At 35.9% G+C, this 16433-nt stretch overlaps 1 protein-coding gene across 2 annotated transcripts in view; it reads left to right on the forward strand.

Moving 5' to 3' along the window:
• The window catches only part of SMARCA5 (SWI/SNF related, matrix associated, actin dependent regulator of chromatin, subfamily a, member 5), a 38748-nt gene extending 22557 nt beyond the window's left edge, over window positions 1-16191 (forward strand). For both annotated transcript variants that reach the window (XM_040967505.1, XM_040967506.1), the window contains 15 exons: window positions 1114-1223; window positions 3148-3374; window positions 4946-5067; window positions 5146-5298; window positions 6648-6780; window positions 8550-8698; window positions 8855-8974; window positions 9973-10083; window positions 10303-10416; window positions 10741-10863; window positions 11567-11699; window positions 12580-12698; window positions 13081-13293; window positions 14515-14622; window positions 15898-16191. In XM_040967505.1, the coding sequence (XP_040823439.1) occupies window positions 1114-1223; window positions 3148-3374; window positions 4946-5067; window positions 5146-5298; window positions 6648-6780; window positions 8550-8698; window positions 8855-8974; window positions 9973-10083; window positions 10303-10416; window positions 10741-10863; window positions 11567-11699; window positions 12580-12698; window positions 13081-13293; window positions 14515-14622; window positions 15898-15963 (2001 nt within the window). In that variant the 3' untranslated portion in view covers window positions 15964-16191. The remainder of the gene's footprint in view (window positions 1-1113; window positions 1224-3147; window positions 3375-4945; window positions 5068-5145; window positions 5299-6647; window positions 6781-8549; window positions 8699-8854; window positions 8975-9972; window positions 10084-10302; window positions 10417-10740; window positions 10864-11566; window positions 11700-12579; window positions 12699-13080; window positions 13294-14514; window positions 14623-15897) is intronic.
• Window positions 16192-16433: the final 242 nt, after the last annotated feature.

Genomic DNA, 16433 nt, shown 5'->3' on the forward strand with positions numbered 1-16433 from the left:
TCTCTTACGTAGTGTTAACAAACATTTCGCTGATTTTTTTTCTTGTGAGTTTTTAATTTATTTTGTGATACACCTGTTATGTTTATAAAGCAATGTAAGAATATAACAAAAAGAACAAAGAATGGTACAAATTAGGAAAAAACATTTAAAATGCAACACAAATTTCAAAAACATGTTGAATAAAGAAAATGGATATAAATGAGTGTATATTGAATGACTTTGTGTGTGTTAAGTTAAAAATTATAGGCTAAAGTAGTATATTGTGTTCGAAGCTATGTATGTTGTTTACCAGCCCAGTGCAGTGGCTGAGTGGACAAATCCTACTAGCCTTGTGTGCACTAGCATCCCATATGGGTGCTGGTACAAGTTCTGGCTGCTCCACTTCCCATCTAGCTCCCTGCTTCTGGCCTGGGAAGGCAGTAGAGAATGGCCCAAAGCCTTGGGATCCTGCATGCATGTGGCCTTCCAGTAAAAACGAGTAAATTGGGGGGGAAAAAAAGTTTACCCTTAAGGAAAAGGAGGAGGATTGGTGACTAGGAGTGACTCAAGAAAGATTTCTAAGGTGGTTAGGTTTAACTAGATACTAGTTATGTTTACTTGGTGAAAATTTGATAAATTACACCTGTAATTTGTATTTGCCTTCATAATTAAGCATTGTTTCATAGATTGTTTTTCACAAAATCTTTCATACAATTTTCACAAATTTCATAAATTAAGTATTTCGTAAAGTATTGCCTGCTTTCATAAATTGATAGTAAATTTAAAAGGTAGCCACAAAAATATTTATTTGGAAGCAGCCATTCTTTAAGCAGCGTCAGTCTGTATGTAAGTGGCTAGTTTTAAACTTGAAGGATGATAAATACTGAACATACCATCATTAAAATTTATTGTGTCCTTTAGTGTTTTATGAGAGCATAGCAAATTATTCTCATCACATATTGAATAAATTTTATTATTGCTCTTTAGAAATCTTAGTTGTAAACTATATTTGGAAAGGAAAACTCCTGAAACTGGCTTGATACTCAAGCAGAAAGAGTGTTTTAAAAATATATTTACTAAATAATTTAAAAATGATACCAGTATCAGAGGTAAGGATTTCTTTTTCTTTTTAAGGTTTTGCGTCCATTTCTCCTCCGGCGAATCAAGGCTGATGTTGAAAAGAGTTTGCCCCCGAAGAAGGAAGTAAAGATCTATGTGGGTCTTAGCAAAATGCAAAGGGAATGGTATGTATTCTGAGATGTGTTGGATTTCATTCAGATTTTCTTCTAAATTTCATTTGTGCAGTGGTTTGTTTTCCTAATTTGTATTTTCGAGAAATTCTTGTTTGCTGAATTGAAATCAACTAACTGGCCAAGAATTTTCTACCCATGTAATTGAAGACCAGCCCAGCAAATGTATGGTACAAAGTCTTGAGCTTTCAGATGGCAGGTTAAGGATGAAGGATAATCCAAAAATTAAATTTGGTGTTTAAACAGAGTTGCATGTAAAACCCTTTGAATTTTTTGTTAGTTTTGTTGTGGTAAAACAAAACTGACAAATTGTGAGTCATGGAATAGTGCTAGCCTCTGTTGCAGTAGATTGTGAAGTGTGAAAATACATGTTCTCTTACTCCTTATTGCTGTATTTATCAGTTGAAAAGGTTCTCCATTCTAGAGGGTTTTTTGGCAGATAAAATGTTCTTTCTAAAATGGTGGTGATGATACATGGCAGGTTTTTTTTCCCTCTCTTTTTAAAGACTTAGTTTGTTTTTGTTGGAAAGACATCAGATGTACAGAGAAGGAGACAAAGATCTTCCTCCTTCACTCCCCAGGTGGCCACAATTTTCAGAGCTGACCCAATCCAAAGCTGATCAGGAGCTTCTTCTGGGTCGGCCATGTGGGTGCAGGGTCCCAAGGCTTTGTTTGACCCTCTATTGCTTTCCCAGTCCGCAGGCAGGGAGCTGGAAGGGAAGTGGAGCTCTGAGACATGAACTGGCGCCCATAATAAGATCTTGACACTTGTAAAGCGAGAAGTGAACCACTGAGCCATTACACCAAGCCCATGGAAGCCCATGGTAGCTCCTTTTGAAAACACAGGGCATTTGAAAACATAGGGCAAAGTTATGTTGAAAAACTGACTAGTTTTTATAGTTAATTGCTAAAATATGTTTTTTTCACAGATTTTTTTGGATGTCTGAAATTTGAAAGGCTAGAAACCATTGATTTAGTGCTTTTTTGGGAGAAAAAAGGCTAATATGAATTAGCAATGGAAGTAGATACAATTAAATGAAACTTATCTTGATATATTTTAACAAAAGTGTTCTATTCAAAGAAGGGAAATAGAGCCTGTTTTGGTGTCCTCATCATATCAGGTGTATTCAGTTCCGTATTTTGTTTTCTCAAGTGGCTGCAGTGGCTGGAGCTGAGCCGACCCTAAGTCAGGAGCTTCTTCTGGCTCTCCCACTTGGGGTGCAGGGTCCCAAGGCTTTGGGCTGTCCTCTTGCTTTCTCTGGGCACAAGCAAGTGCTGGATGGGAAGTCTACGTGCTGGGACACGAACTGGTGCCCACATACGAATAGCCCAATTCTTTTTAAAAAAAGATTCATTTATTTGAGTAGAAGAGTTACAGAGAGAGGAGAGTGGAGATAAAGTTCTTCCTTCTGCTGATTCACTCCACAAAAGTCGGCAACAACTGACCCTCTGTCAGGCTGACGCCGGTAGCCAAGAGCTTTGTCTGGGTCACTCATGTGAGTGCAGGATCCCCAGGACTTGGGCCATCCTCTGCTGTCTTCTCAGTTTAATCAGCAGAAAGCTGATTGGGAAATGGAGGAGCTAGAACCTGAACCTGGACCCATATGGGATGTCAAGGTTGCAGGCTGTGGCTTAACCTGATATGTATGCCACTACACCAATCCTAAAATGGGAGCTGTTTGTTCCTCTTCCTTTCGCTTATTCTTAAAAACAAAGGAACTGATAGGCAGTACCCAAGGTATGAATGTCAGTATTAGGAGCACTGAACAATAAAGAAGGAAAAACGTGGCTAAAAATGTTAACTTTTAGAATCACCAAAAAGCTTTTAGATTGTTTCTGACAAGTGGCTGAGATGGGGAGGGGTGTATCTGGGATTGGTTAGAGATTATTTTCCCTTAAAATAATTTTCTTCTTATAGGTATACTCGGATATTAATGAAGGATATAGACATTCTAAATTCAGCAGGGAAGATGGACAAAATGAGGTTATTGAACATCCTGATGCAGTTGAGAAAATGCTGTAATCATCCATATCTCTTTGATGGAGCTGAGCCTGGTCCACCTTATACAACAGATATGCATCTAGTTACCAACAGTGGCAAAATGGTTGTGTTAGACAAACTTCTCCCTAAATTAAAGGAACAAGGTATTTGTTGCTGGTATCTAATTGAAAAATAATGAAAACATTAAACAAGAGAGTGGTGTGTGTGGAGATGACTGCTCTTGACATGTTCTAGTGTTGGAATGTGAAAGATTAGGAAAGTCTTATCCTAGCTGAGCTTACTGCCTCTCCCAGCCCTAATGTTAGGCCTGCTAACTTTTGGAACCATTAAAGTTGAAATTTATTCAGCTAGTCAAACTGAGGATTTAAGCCCAGAAACAGCCCGTCATTGTTAGAACTGGCTGTTTTTCAGGCCTACTTCTGAATACATGATTTATACTTCTGTCACAGGGTAAGTACATGGCATTGAATCAGATTCATGCAATTCAGATTTACACAGTTATAAGTCATATTGAAAGTCAGAGAATAACTCACTGAAAATTGAAGAACACTTGGTGGCAGCTGTCAGGCTGTATTATTGACTAAGGACGTACATAGCATCCCCATGCTCCAGCCACATGGGTGGTTATCTCTATGCAGGGAGAGGCAGCCAGTGGTGGTGTTTTTGTAATTCTGCAACAGTCCATTCTTTGGTACATGTTTGCTTGTTCCTTGCTCAGATGAGATTTATTGTAAAGTCCTATTACCTAGAAGCAGTTGCAGGGCATCTCCACTGCAAGGACTGCATCTTGCTTCTCTTCAAGTCCAAGGCCTTAGTCTCTTAGAAAGTGAGTAGGAAATAAAACAGCCACACCTCCCATATTTGAGAGTCACATTTTATATATGCTTTTCTAGGAATATCAGCTTTTTGTCATAAAATGCCAAGAATGCTTCTCTTGTTCAGAGTTCCCAGGTCACTTGTTAGGAGAGTATTTCAAGTACCCTCATGGGTACCATGGAAATTCATGGAAAGTAGAATTTACAGAGGGTTTTTAGTGTGCAGATTTTGAAACCCATGTGTAAGCACTATTTTTCAAATGATCCCTTTTTGTCTTTATGCATTGTACTCAAGGTGTTGTTCAACTACATAAATGGAACACATGTGATTTGAATGCTGGCAGATAAAAGAAGGATGATCAATGTAGAATCAAGGCATACATGTATGATACTTCAAATAGGAGTGGATTTTCAGAACAGGAATGACACTAGGGGTATGGAGTTGGATGGTGGTGAATGTGAGTTAGTTATATGTTGGTAAGAGTTGTTGAGTGAAGAAAAGTTATTTTAAAATATGTAAAGTGCCACAGAAAATCATGGTCTGACATTTTATAAATCCATGCATAGTTTCTTCATAATACATACTTTATGAACTTTTAAGATATGTAGGATAACAACATAATGATTGTTCCAGTCTTGGAATGGCAAGACCTGTTTTACCAGGGGAAACACTTTTCTGCTTACCCTAGTATGCTGTATAAATACTGTTGTATCTGTGCCATGATGAGAGTGCTGGAAAGTGATTGATTTGGATAATTAATAATGTGGACTCTGTCTTGGCTATAGATACCTTGGAATTGAGGAATAATAGGTTAATCTTAGTGCTTTCTAGTTTTAAAGTTTTAAGTACATCTTTGTTTTGAAACCTGTAATACCAAACTATTATATTCACCCAACAGGTTCACGAGTGCTAATCTTCAGTCAGATGACAAGGGTATTGGACATTTTGGAAGATTATTGCATGTGGAGAAATTATGAGTATTGCAGGTTGGATGGGCAGACGCCCCATGATGAGAGACAAGTGAGTGAAATCTTGGGATGATAATGATTTATTTAAAATCAATTCAAATGTCTGACATTCATTTTATTTGTATTGTAGGATTCCATTAATGCATACAATGAACCAAACAGCACAAAATTTGTTTTCATGTTAAGCACACGTGCTGGTGGTCTTGGCATCAATCTTGCTACAGCTGATGTAGTAATTTTGTATGATTCAGATTGGAATCCTCAAGTAGATCTTCAGGCTATGGTAAGAATAATAAATACATTCTGTGCTTAGTTGCTTTTAATATAGAAAAAGCTGATTCTACAGATAACTTGATATAGTATAATTTTATTTTTGTTTTACCTGGTGTGAGGATTTTTTTGAAGACATCTTTAACTAAGATATGCCTACCGATGGTTTAAGTGTGATTCTTACTGGTACAAGGGGACAGAGATTTGATGATTGTCAGGAAATTTTACTGAGCCATATTTGGAAGTATTCCCAGAATTACTACTGAGAGCATAGATCACATATGATTATAAGGGTAAATTACAGTTAAATTGTGTCCCAAAAGGTAAGGGAAGTGGTTTCAGTATTGCCTGTTTTAAGATTGCCATGTTTTAAGATTTATCTGAAAGGCAAAAGACGGAAGAAGAGAGAGGGAAGAAGATTTCAGTTTGCTGGTTTACTTTACAAATGACTTGAAGTAGCTGGAGATGGGTCTTGGCTTCTGCCTGGCCCATTCTGGTCTCTCCTGTGGGCGACAGGGGCTATCACTTCACCACTGTTGTCTTAGGTAGCAGTGCTTTAGTAGGAAGCTGGCCTGGAAACAGAGCAGCAGATGTTAGAAACTGGCGTTTGTGTAGGAGATGTATATAGAGGATATTGTTTTGTAAGTGTTGGCTCAACCCACCATGTCTTGCCATTTTAGGTTCTTAAAATTTTTGTTCTGTAAGGAACTATGGATAGATTAGAAAGATAGCTCTTACATTGAGGACTTTATGATCTGTAGGTTAATATAAAAGCTTGTAGATTCTTGATGCTGCTAATGACTTGATCCATGATAGTGGTTTCCAGATATCCAGTTTTGTTAAACTTCTAGCATCATTCATTTTCGTCCTGTAGTCCTTGTAAAAGTAACTAGTGAAAATTGATGAATTTTGAGATGTTTTGGATAGTGGTGTTAAATTTTTGGATAGTGGTGTTAAATTTTTCACCACAGGTGTTAACTGATAATGCTTAAAGACTTAAATTTTTGTTTACATTGCATGTGAAATCCAATTTTTTGAATAACTTCTATAATAGCAATGTAAATTAGGATTTAATTTAGATAGGAAAACATTTTGAATTGAAATCCAAGTAAAAGATTTCATCTGATTTTTATTGTCTAGAAACTTGCTTATCTTCATCTGATGATTTTTCGTAGATCTGGTGGCTACGTAACCTATTTTTTTTTTGAGCCCATTTGATTTGGACAGTTTAAGAAATGTTGAAATAATATGTATCTATTATATCTTCTCAAATAATTTATTGGATATTTTAGTTTTGTTAGTTATACCCATTCGAATATTAAAGTGACTTTGACCATGTACAAAATAACATGATTTACTTAGGACCGAGCTCATAGAATTGGACAAACCAAGACAGTCCGAGTGTTCCGCTTCATAACTGATAACACTGTGGAAGAAAGAATAGTAGAACGAGCCGAGATGAAGCTCAGGCTAGACTCAATAGTCATTCAACAAGGTGAGCTGGGGGACTTCACCAATTTACTAGGTTGGGTGATAGAGTTTGTTTTTATTTTAACAATTTTTAAATTTGATTGTTACCATGTATTAGAGTTGGACTCTCATAGCCAACAAAGATGACTTTTATTCTAGAGAAACAACTTTTCATTTTCACATTAAGAAGTTGCGTTATGGGTGCCAGTTCTGATCCTGGATGCCCCACTTCCCATCCAGCACCCTACTTGTGGTCTGGGAAAAGAGTCAAAGATGGCCCAAAGCCTTGGAACTCTGCACCTGCATGGGAGACCTTGGAAGAGGCTCTGGGCTCCTGGTTTCAGAATTGGTGCAGCTCTGGTCTTTGTGGCTGCTTGGGGAGTGAATCATTGGATGGAAGAGCTTTCTTTCTGTCTTTCCTCCTCTCTGTATATCTGACTTTATAGTAAAAATAAAACAAATCATTTTTTAAAAAGTTGGGCTTTGGGATTAGGAAAGTTGAAGCTTGAATATTGGCCTAACCAGTTACCTTTCAAAACTTGATTCTTTTGCTTCATCTATTAAAATGGAGCTGAAATAATTGCTGTTGGATTTTTTAAGGATCAAAATGTTATAAACATGTGACTATTCTGGGCGATAAGACTTTATAAAGGGGTGCTGGCTCTAACTTCACGCACCTGTGAGTATTCCGTTCGCTACTGAAAAAAAATCAGTCAGGAAATCTGGCTTCATTATTTTTTCTTATCTGCAACTTTCATTGCCCACTTATCAGATACCAGGCTTTGTTTCTGGATCTCAGGACAATGTTTCTTTGAATAAATTTGCAGTGTAGTGGAAGGGGTCACCAAATAAACAATTAAAAATAGGACTTCCAGATGAGAACAGTGGGATTTTTATTTTGGATTGGTTGAATATACTTCAGTCATTGCAGAACCATTTTTTTTTAATTAACTGTTTATTTATATAATTTTAAACTCAGAATTACAGAGAGATCTTCCATCCCCTGGTTCACTCTTTATTCCCCAAATGGCCTCAGTGGCTTCGCTGACACCAGAAGATAAGAGTTTCATCTGTTCCTCCTGTATGGGTGTAGGGCCCCAAGCACTAAGGCCCTCTGTTGCTGCTCTTCCAGGCGCCTTAGAAGGGGGCTGGATTGGAAGTGGAACAGTGGGGGCTTGAACTTTTGTTCCTGTAAAACATACGCAGGCTGCAGACAGAAGCTTAACTTGCTATACCATATCATTAGCCCCTGTAAGATCAGTTTTTTTTTTTTTTAAGATCAGTTTTAGAGGAAGGCATAATTTCTTCCAAGTTAAAAGACAAACATTTGGTTCTGTGAATCAGAAGGTTTTCAGAAATTAATGCTGCACAGTTCAGTTCTTTATGAAATTTGGTGATATGAAATCTTTTGTACTGAAGAATCTGATTTTGTAATATTAGAAATAAGTCCACATATCAGAAACCTTATTTATATGCACATTGGTTGTAACCTGTGGGTTTTAAAATTGTGTGCAAATTTTTACTTTCAAATGTCCCCAAATTACTGTTTACCACACCACACAGAACAGTGTTCTATACTGAAATAGGACACAGTTGGCTGCTTTACTCAATATGTAACCTTCAGTAATATTTGAGAGCTTACCTGATGAAGATTGTAATCGTGTAGAAATTGAATGGTTTGATAAAGAATAATGATTTTAAAGACAATTATAACATTAAAACTACAAAATTTCAGTTTTCCAGTAGAATACAGTTTGCTCGATTAATATCATGCAACATAATTTTTTTTTTCAGGAAGACTTGTGGATCAGAATCTGAACAAAATTGGGAAAGATGAGATGCTGCAGATGATTCGGCATGGGGCAACACATGTGTTTGCTTCAAAGGAGAGCGAGATTACTGATGAGGATATTGATGGTATTTTGGAAAGAGGTGCAAAGAAGGTGAGACGTAGATTAGGTGGTAGTACTTTTTATCTGAGTTATAAATAGGCTTAGTGGTGTGATGAGAAGCTTTTTCCTCTGTAGAATTCTCTCTCTCATTACTGATCTCATGCCCTTGGGTACTCAGATTGACCAAGGTGTTCCTTTGTTCTCTAGACTGCAGAGATGAATGAGAAACTCTCCAAGATGGGTGAAAGCTCACTTCGAAATTTTACAATGGATACAGAATCGAGTGTTTATAATTTTGAAGGAGAAGATTATAGAGAAAAGCAAAAGGTATTTAGGAACCTTGGATAATGAAAATCTTCATTTCACTGGAAGCTTAGAATTTTAAGTGTTGGATATTATGCTTTGTAATTTTGTCTCAAGTAGAAATATTTATATATGAATATTTTAATTATGTATAATGCTTTTAATTTGATGCTCTGAAATGTTTTTAAAGTTTATGTAATGAAGTTCAGTACATACTGTTAAGAGTAAAATATTTTTTTCTGTGTCTGAATACAGTGATTTGTGATGTGAAAATGAAAATAATTGGCAAAAAAAAAACCCCCATAAAATAGATAGTATAAAGAAATAAATTGTTTCTTGTTTACCTTATTAACTTTTGGATAGATGCAGGTTTTAAATGCTCATGTTCAAAGGTATTTTTTATACCTATTTTAAAAAGTTTTGCTTGGATTTTAAAATTTGCACCAAAATAAGCTTTGTTTTACTACAAAGTTTTTGTAATGCTCCTAACAATTTTTGTAAGTGCTGAAAATATCTCCATTTTTCTTGGATTGTACCACACATGCTGTAGCATTTCACTTTTTTTTTTCCTCTCCATAGGGGACCCAATTTCGTTTACTTTTTCTTTTTTTAATTTTGAATTTTATGGTACTATTCCATAGAGTCTGGGATTCCTGCAGTCCCGCAAATTCCCACCCCCTTTTTGGTTTTCCCCATAGTTACAATAGTATAGTCCTTCATGAGGAGTTATAATTCCATCAGTCTGTTATTTGCGTGTGCCCAACATTGCTGGTAGACAATGTCAGACAATCCAGCATCCCACAGTGTTTCATATCACAGTATTTTTAGTTTGGACAAGAAATAGTTACTGAATGCCTATGCTGTTTATTGGATGCTTTCCTATGTATTAATTGCTTGGTATGGACCAAATTAAAGATGACCAGAGCACCATACAGTTTGCAGTCCAGGAAGGTTTTAGTATGTTAGTTTTACAAGTATTACTGTTAATGAATTTTTGCTTTAAATTGTTTCCCACATGCTAGATTGCATTCACAGAGTGGATTGAACCACCTAAACGAGAAAGGAAAGCCAACTATGCTGTTGATGCATATTTCAGGGAAGCTCTTCGTGTTAGTGAACCAAAAGCTCCCAAGGTGAGTTGGCATAGCACAAAAAGCAACTAAAAATAATGAGACTGGAAATTATTATTTCTCATGTTCTATAACAAATTTGATTAAAGTCAGATCATCTTAATTGAAAGGTACATCTGATTGCTTGGAGAATTGGCATAGTTGTATCAAATGAGGACTGAGTAGATTGAAAGTGGAATTTCTTTCTGATGGTTATAATCTCTTCTTTTTTTTTTCTGTCAGGCTCCTCGACCTCCAAAACAGCCCAACGTTCAGGATTTTCAATTCTTTCCCCCACGTTTGTTTGAATTACTGGAAAAAGAAATTCTGTATTACAGGAAGACTATTGGGTACAAGGTAAGAGAAGGTCTCCACTTTCTGTCCTTCAGTGGAGGGACGATAAAAACACTATTTAATTTGAGCCTAATTGGGAAAAGAGTGTTGGTTTACTCTATCCTTGTCGTAAATGTTCAGTTCATAAAGTTGAATCTGTTAAGTTTTAAAAAGAAAAACTTTGTGAATAACTATCCGGTTTTTAAAAGATGTAAGAAATGCATGATATCAGTGTTTCCTTTAATGGTTGAATTGGACCTTGCAAAGTGTCAATTAGTTTATTAGGAATTTGGTTCATTACATAATCTTAAAATTAACTGACTGATTGCATAGAAAAACATCTTCTAGGTACCTCGAAGTCCTGACCTGCCAAATGCAGCACAGGCACAGAAAGAAGAACAACTTAAAATTGATGAAGCTGAACCCTTGAATGATGAAGAGTTGGAAGAAAAAGAGAAGCTTCTAACACAGGTATATAGCCTTCAGTCAGTACAAAATTTATTAACGGTTAATTTATTAAAACAAAGCATTTTATGAAAAGTACTTGGGTTGAGTAGATGTCATAAAAGGCATGTTTCTGCTTTCAAAGATGACATTGGAGTAAGTGAGGCCTGGGTAGTTGGAGGCATGTTTATATTGTCATTAGCTGCTAGGGTATTTGAGAAGATTTTGACACCTTACTTGTTGGTATTTTCTGTTTTTCCTTTGAATCTTCCCCATTACTGCCACATTGCCATTGTTAATCATAAGTTTCAGTTTATTACTTTCTCAATATCCTTCTGGGTTAATTCATGACTTTCTGGTACTTGATCTTTAACCTTGCATCATTTTCTCATTTTTTTTTTAAACTTCATGTTATTCAGTTCATTTTCCTTAGCATATTTTACTTGCCTGGAAACCTCAGAAAATCATTTGGAGCTCAGCAAAAATGTCTCCTTTTCATGTTGCACTTGTTACCGTCAGACACATTTAGTTGTTGGGACATCTAAGCAGTAATGTAGATATGTTGCTAATGCACACCTATGTACATGAAGTTACCACTAAAAGTTAAAAACAGACTAGCTGAAATTAGAATTTTGTTTTCTGTAATATTTAGAATCATTAGTAAATTCTCATAGCATTTTTTTGGCCTAGCGTAATGTGCTGTAATTAATTTATTTCTGTTAATGTGAAGGGATTTACCAATTGGAATAAGAGAGATTTTAACCAGTTTATCAAAGCTAACGAGAAATGGGGTCGTGATGATATTGAAAATATAGCAAGAGAAGTAGAAGGAAAAACTCCAGAAGAAGTCATTGAATACTCAGGTAATTTCTAATTATTTTCATAGGTAAAAGATTGTTACGCTTTTGGAATTTAATGAGTAGTTGGACAAGTCATATCTTTTCTTACTTTGAATTATAAACTAAAAGTAAGTTGACTTTACAACCAATAACTCACTTTTGGTATTTAAAATTATTGCTTTGTAAAAAAACAACTATTTAAAAGGCAGAACTTCAGAGAGAGAGATCTTCCATGCTCTGGTTCACTCTCCAAATGACTACTATGGCCAGTGCTAAGCTAGGCCGAACCTAGGAGCCTGTAACTTCTCACAGGTCTCCCATGAGGTGGCAGGAGCCCAAGAATGTGGGCCATCTTTGCTGCCTTATCAGGCACATTGGCAGAGTATTGGACCTGATGGGATTGTGTCACAGGAGGCCGCTTAACTCAGTGCACCACAGTACCAGTCCATCTTAGTATTTTTTTAAACAGTGGAAAATGTCCTCTAAATTTGACATTTGCTTGTTTTGAAACCATATTTAACTGTAGTCTACAAAGTCAGAATCGATCGCTGAGAAGCTGTTTTCATCTCTATTTCTCTATAACTGCTCAAATTGTTAGTTTTCTTTGTCTTCATGAAGTAAGTTGCATTGCCAGGTTGAATATGTATGGTTAGGTTGAGCTGAGTTTGCTTAGACTTTTAGAATAGTAGAAATAGTTAGAAGTTATCTTTAGTCATCCCATTCAGTTCATTTTCTACATTTAAGGGAACTTGAGAAATTGTATGACTTAATTTCTATTATTAAATATAGGATAAGTGAAAATGTTTAATTCTTTACAAATAAACTATAGCAATATATGCCAGCATATTACAATATTTTATCCTCTCCATCCATTCCCTGTAACCCAACTTCCACTGTTCTACAGCTGTGTTCTGGGAAAGATGCAATGAACTTCAGGACATAGAGAAAATTATGGCTCAGATTGAAAGGGGAGAGGCAAGAATTCAGAGAAGAATAAGTATCAAAAAAGCACTTGATACAAAGGTAACTTGTGTATTAATAAATGCAATTATTAAGTAAATGGTAAATTGTAAAGTAAATATGTGAGTTAAATAAACTTTTTTCAAGAAAAAAAAATTTTTTTCTAACAAAATTGCTTAACCTTTACAGACATTGTCAGTAGAGTATGTTAGACTGGCAACATCTGGGTCCGAGGCACAGGATTCTAAGACTATTTCTGTTACCATTATAATATAAAAGACTATAAATATCTTTTAGGACAAAGGTATTAAGTAATGTAATTGAAGCATTATAGATAGAAAAATTTTACTAGAAATATAATAGTTAAATTCTGCTGAAGCTGAGCTTGAAATGCAGATTATAAAAGGGCTTGTATTAATAACCTAAAAACCTTGCTTTTTAATAGATTGGGCGATACAAAGCACCTTTTCATCAGCTGAGAATATCATATGGTACCAATAAAGGCAAGAACTACACCGAGGAAGAGGACCGTTTTCTGATTTGCATGCTTCACAAGCTTGGATTTGACAAGGAAAATGTTTATGATGAGTTGCGGCAGTGTATTCGAAATTCTCCTCAGTTCAGATTTGACTGGTTTCTAAAATCCAGAACCGCAATGGTGAGTGCTTATGCTCTTATTGTGTAAATATGTAAGATTGGATAAGTGTGTTCATCTTTGAAAACAATTGTGTGAGAAGCAAACAGACAAAACTCTTTGGTTTTAAATGTCCTCTTATACTTACTTTACTCACCATATACCCACACAGGCAGGACCTGATTGGTCCTCCCACATGAGTGAGTGGAACTTACCTGCATGAGCCAGATCTTAGTTCCCAGGGTCTACAGGGATAGAAAGTTAGAGTCAGGAGCTAGAGGCAGGGCTGGGTATTGGACCCAGGTATTCAGTGTAGAGCACAGATGTCTTGACTGGGGTTTTAACCTACAGGCTCAACACCTGCCTGTATTTCATACTTTTTAATTAAGGTGACCAAAAAAGTGTTTGGAAGTAGTGGCCAATGCTGTGGCACAGTAGGTTAATCTGCCACTTGTATTCTATAAAGTATTTTAGAATGATGGTTTTGTCTATGTGTCATGTGCATTTGCTTTGTAAGGAAAGGAGCTGCTAGCCAACTGTGATGTGAAAGACCTGCTGTTTACTTTAGGGTTATTTTACTATTTCCACATTATGCTTTAAAATCCTTCTGCCATGATGGACTTACAACCCTTTGAAGGACTATACTGTCATAATTACATAGGGGAGGGAATCCCAGAGCATATGGAACTGTGTCATAAAATAAAAATAAATAGATACAAAAAAAAAAATCCTCTGGAGCCTACGTAGATTGCTGGTAAGAGATAAGAACTCACTGTTGACAACTGTTTTTCAAATTTGGGAACTGCGTGTGGTATGGCAGATACTGTAATTCTAGAGAAAATACTTGAATGGAAACAGTGCACACCTTAAAATTTTAGTTGATTCTGACCCTATTCTGTGCTATTCACTCAATTCTTAGACATCAAGCTGTAATTGCATTATGAGGTGTTCATTTTTACTGCTTTAATTCCTAAGTGAAGGAGAGGTTTATGAAAAATATATGCAATAGACTGCCTTTACAAAAATGAAGTAATAAATACATTGGCATTTTGTTTTCATTTTCTTTTTTTTTGTTTGTTTTTTGTTTTCATTTTCATAGTATAAAGTGTATCTAAAAATTCCTTGTTTTAATAAGAATATGATTTTTGTAGTACTTTGTTAAGGTGTACCTTTATTTCAAAATTGGAGTCACAAATTTGTAAATGAAAAGTACTAATTTACCATATAAATTGATTTATAACTCAGGAACTCCAGAGGAGGTGTAATACCTTGATTACATTGATTGAAAGAGAAAACATGGAACTAGAAGAAAAGGAGAAGGCAGAGAAAAAGAAACGAGGACCAAAGCCTGCAGTAAGTGTTCAGGGATATGTAAAGATTATGTAAACTATATTTTCCTTTGTAAATGTTTCAATATTACTAGGTTATCACTGATGTGTTCGGCATTTCCCCCTTTAACACAGTGATAATACATTTAAAAGTGTAAGTTTAAGTTGATTGCATTGTCTGGGGAAAGTAACATGATGGTAATCTATTAAGGGGAGTCATGACAATCCAGGAATTTATGTCTTGGGAATCAATACAAGTTACAGTTTTAGAATAAGGAACATTAGGAAAGCATTAACTTTGCAGCCTTTACTGCTAGCTTCTATGCTTTTACTTTTGGTCTGAATGGTCTTAGAGAAGTGAAGGCAAACATTTTAAAGGAAAGACTTATGTTTTAATAATATCTAATTTTGCAGGCATGATGAATGAATGTGTCCATATAACATACTGTATTTATATAATATCCTTTTAAAAATCCACAGTACATATACATTTAAAAGATTTATTTTTTGAGAGAGAGTTACAGAAAGGAGAGCCAGAGTTTTTAATTTCACTTTATCACTCCCCAGATGACTGTGGTAGCAAGGGATAGGGCAGGCCAACACCAGGAGCCAAGAACTTCACCCGTATTTCTCTCCCAGGTTATAGGCCTCAGATCATTTGGCCATACTCTGCTGCTTTTCCCGAGCTATTAGCCGGGAGCTGGATTAGTGGTGGAGCAGTGGGACTTGAACTGATGCTTGTATGTGATGCAGGCAGTGACTTTGCCCACTACACCATAATGCCGGCCCTACAAAATATTTCTTATTACCCATTCCCTTTGAGAAAAGACCTACTACATAATATTTTTATTGGATTAGTAAATAAATTATTCTGAAACATCATGGTTATTTTGAGAGATTGCCTAGTGTGGGAAGAACCTCATGCCTTAAATTTGAGAACATAGGATATTTGTCCTTTTGGGTTGGCATTTCACTGATTAGAGCCATTTTGTTGCAAATGGTAGAATTTTTTCCCCTTTTTTGTTCCTCCCCTCCCCCAAAGATGCTAGTTTTTTGAAAGGCAGATCAGATTAGTGGAAAGAAGGAGAGCAAAGATCTTCTACCTGTAGGCTCATTCCCCAAATGGCCACAATGGCTAGAGCTGAGCTGAATCAAAACCAGGAGCTTCTGGGTCTCGCACATGGGTTATAGGGTCCCCAGGCTGTGTAGCAGTTACTAAGTTCATACAAATGTTGTAATGTGATACTGTATTTCAAGTCTATATTTTGTCATAAAAACAATCTATCTTATCTATTTGTAGACACAGAAACGTAAAATGGATGGAGCACCTGATGGTCGAGGAAGGAAAAAGAAGCTGAAACTATGAATCCTTCTTTGTTTCATAATCACTAACCTTAAACCAGTAGTTCTTTAATTTACGGGTCTTCATAAGATGTACTGTACAATGCTCAATTGTCATGTCATTCAGACATCAGATCCATCTGTTTACTGAGCTAGAAACATAGATGGTAGTTTCTCTTTTTTAAATGCAACAGCTGTGCTGAGATTTTTTTATCATTAACACTTGAAAATAAAAATAGGCTTCATTTATTAATAAATGTTTCATTTGATTTATTTTTCTATAATAGCTCCATTTGTGAAGATTTGTGACTTTTGTTTATCAGCTGTAATTTCTACACTTGGCCAGACTTACAAACAAGCAAACAAGTTTAAAAAAAAAGGAAATTACAAATAACACAGCATTTATCTCTTCAGGTCTTCATTTAGTTGTGTAACTGTTTTAATTCACTTTGCCTTTGCAGAAATTTGGGTATTTTCTTTGTAGTGCTATGGAGT

Source organism: Ochotona curzoniae, unplaced genomic scaffold (assembly GCF_017591425.1).
Source record: "Ochotona curzoniae isolate NIBS_2020 unplaced genomic scaffold, NIBS_Ocur_1.0 scaffold_4506, whole genome shotgun sequence".
Taxonomy (NCBI): domain Eukaryota; kingdom Metazoa; phylum Chordata; class Mammalia; order Lagomorpha; family Ochotonidae; genus Ochotona; species Ochotona curzoniae.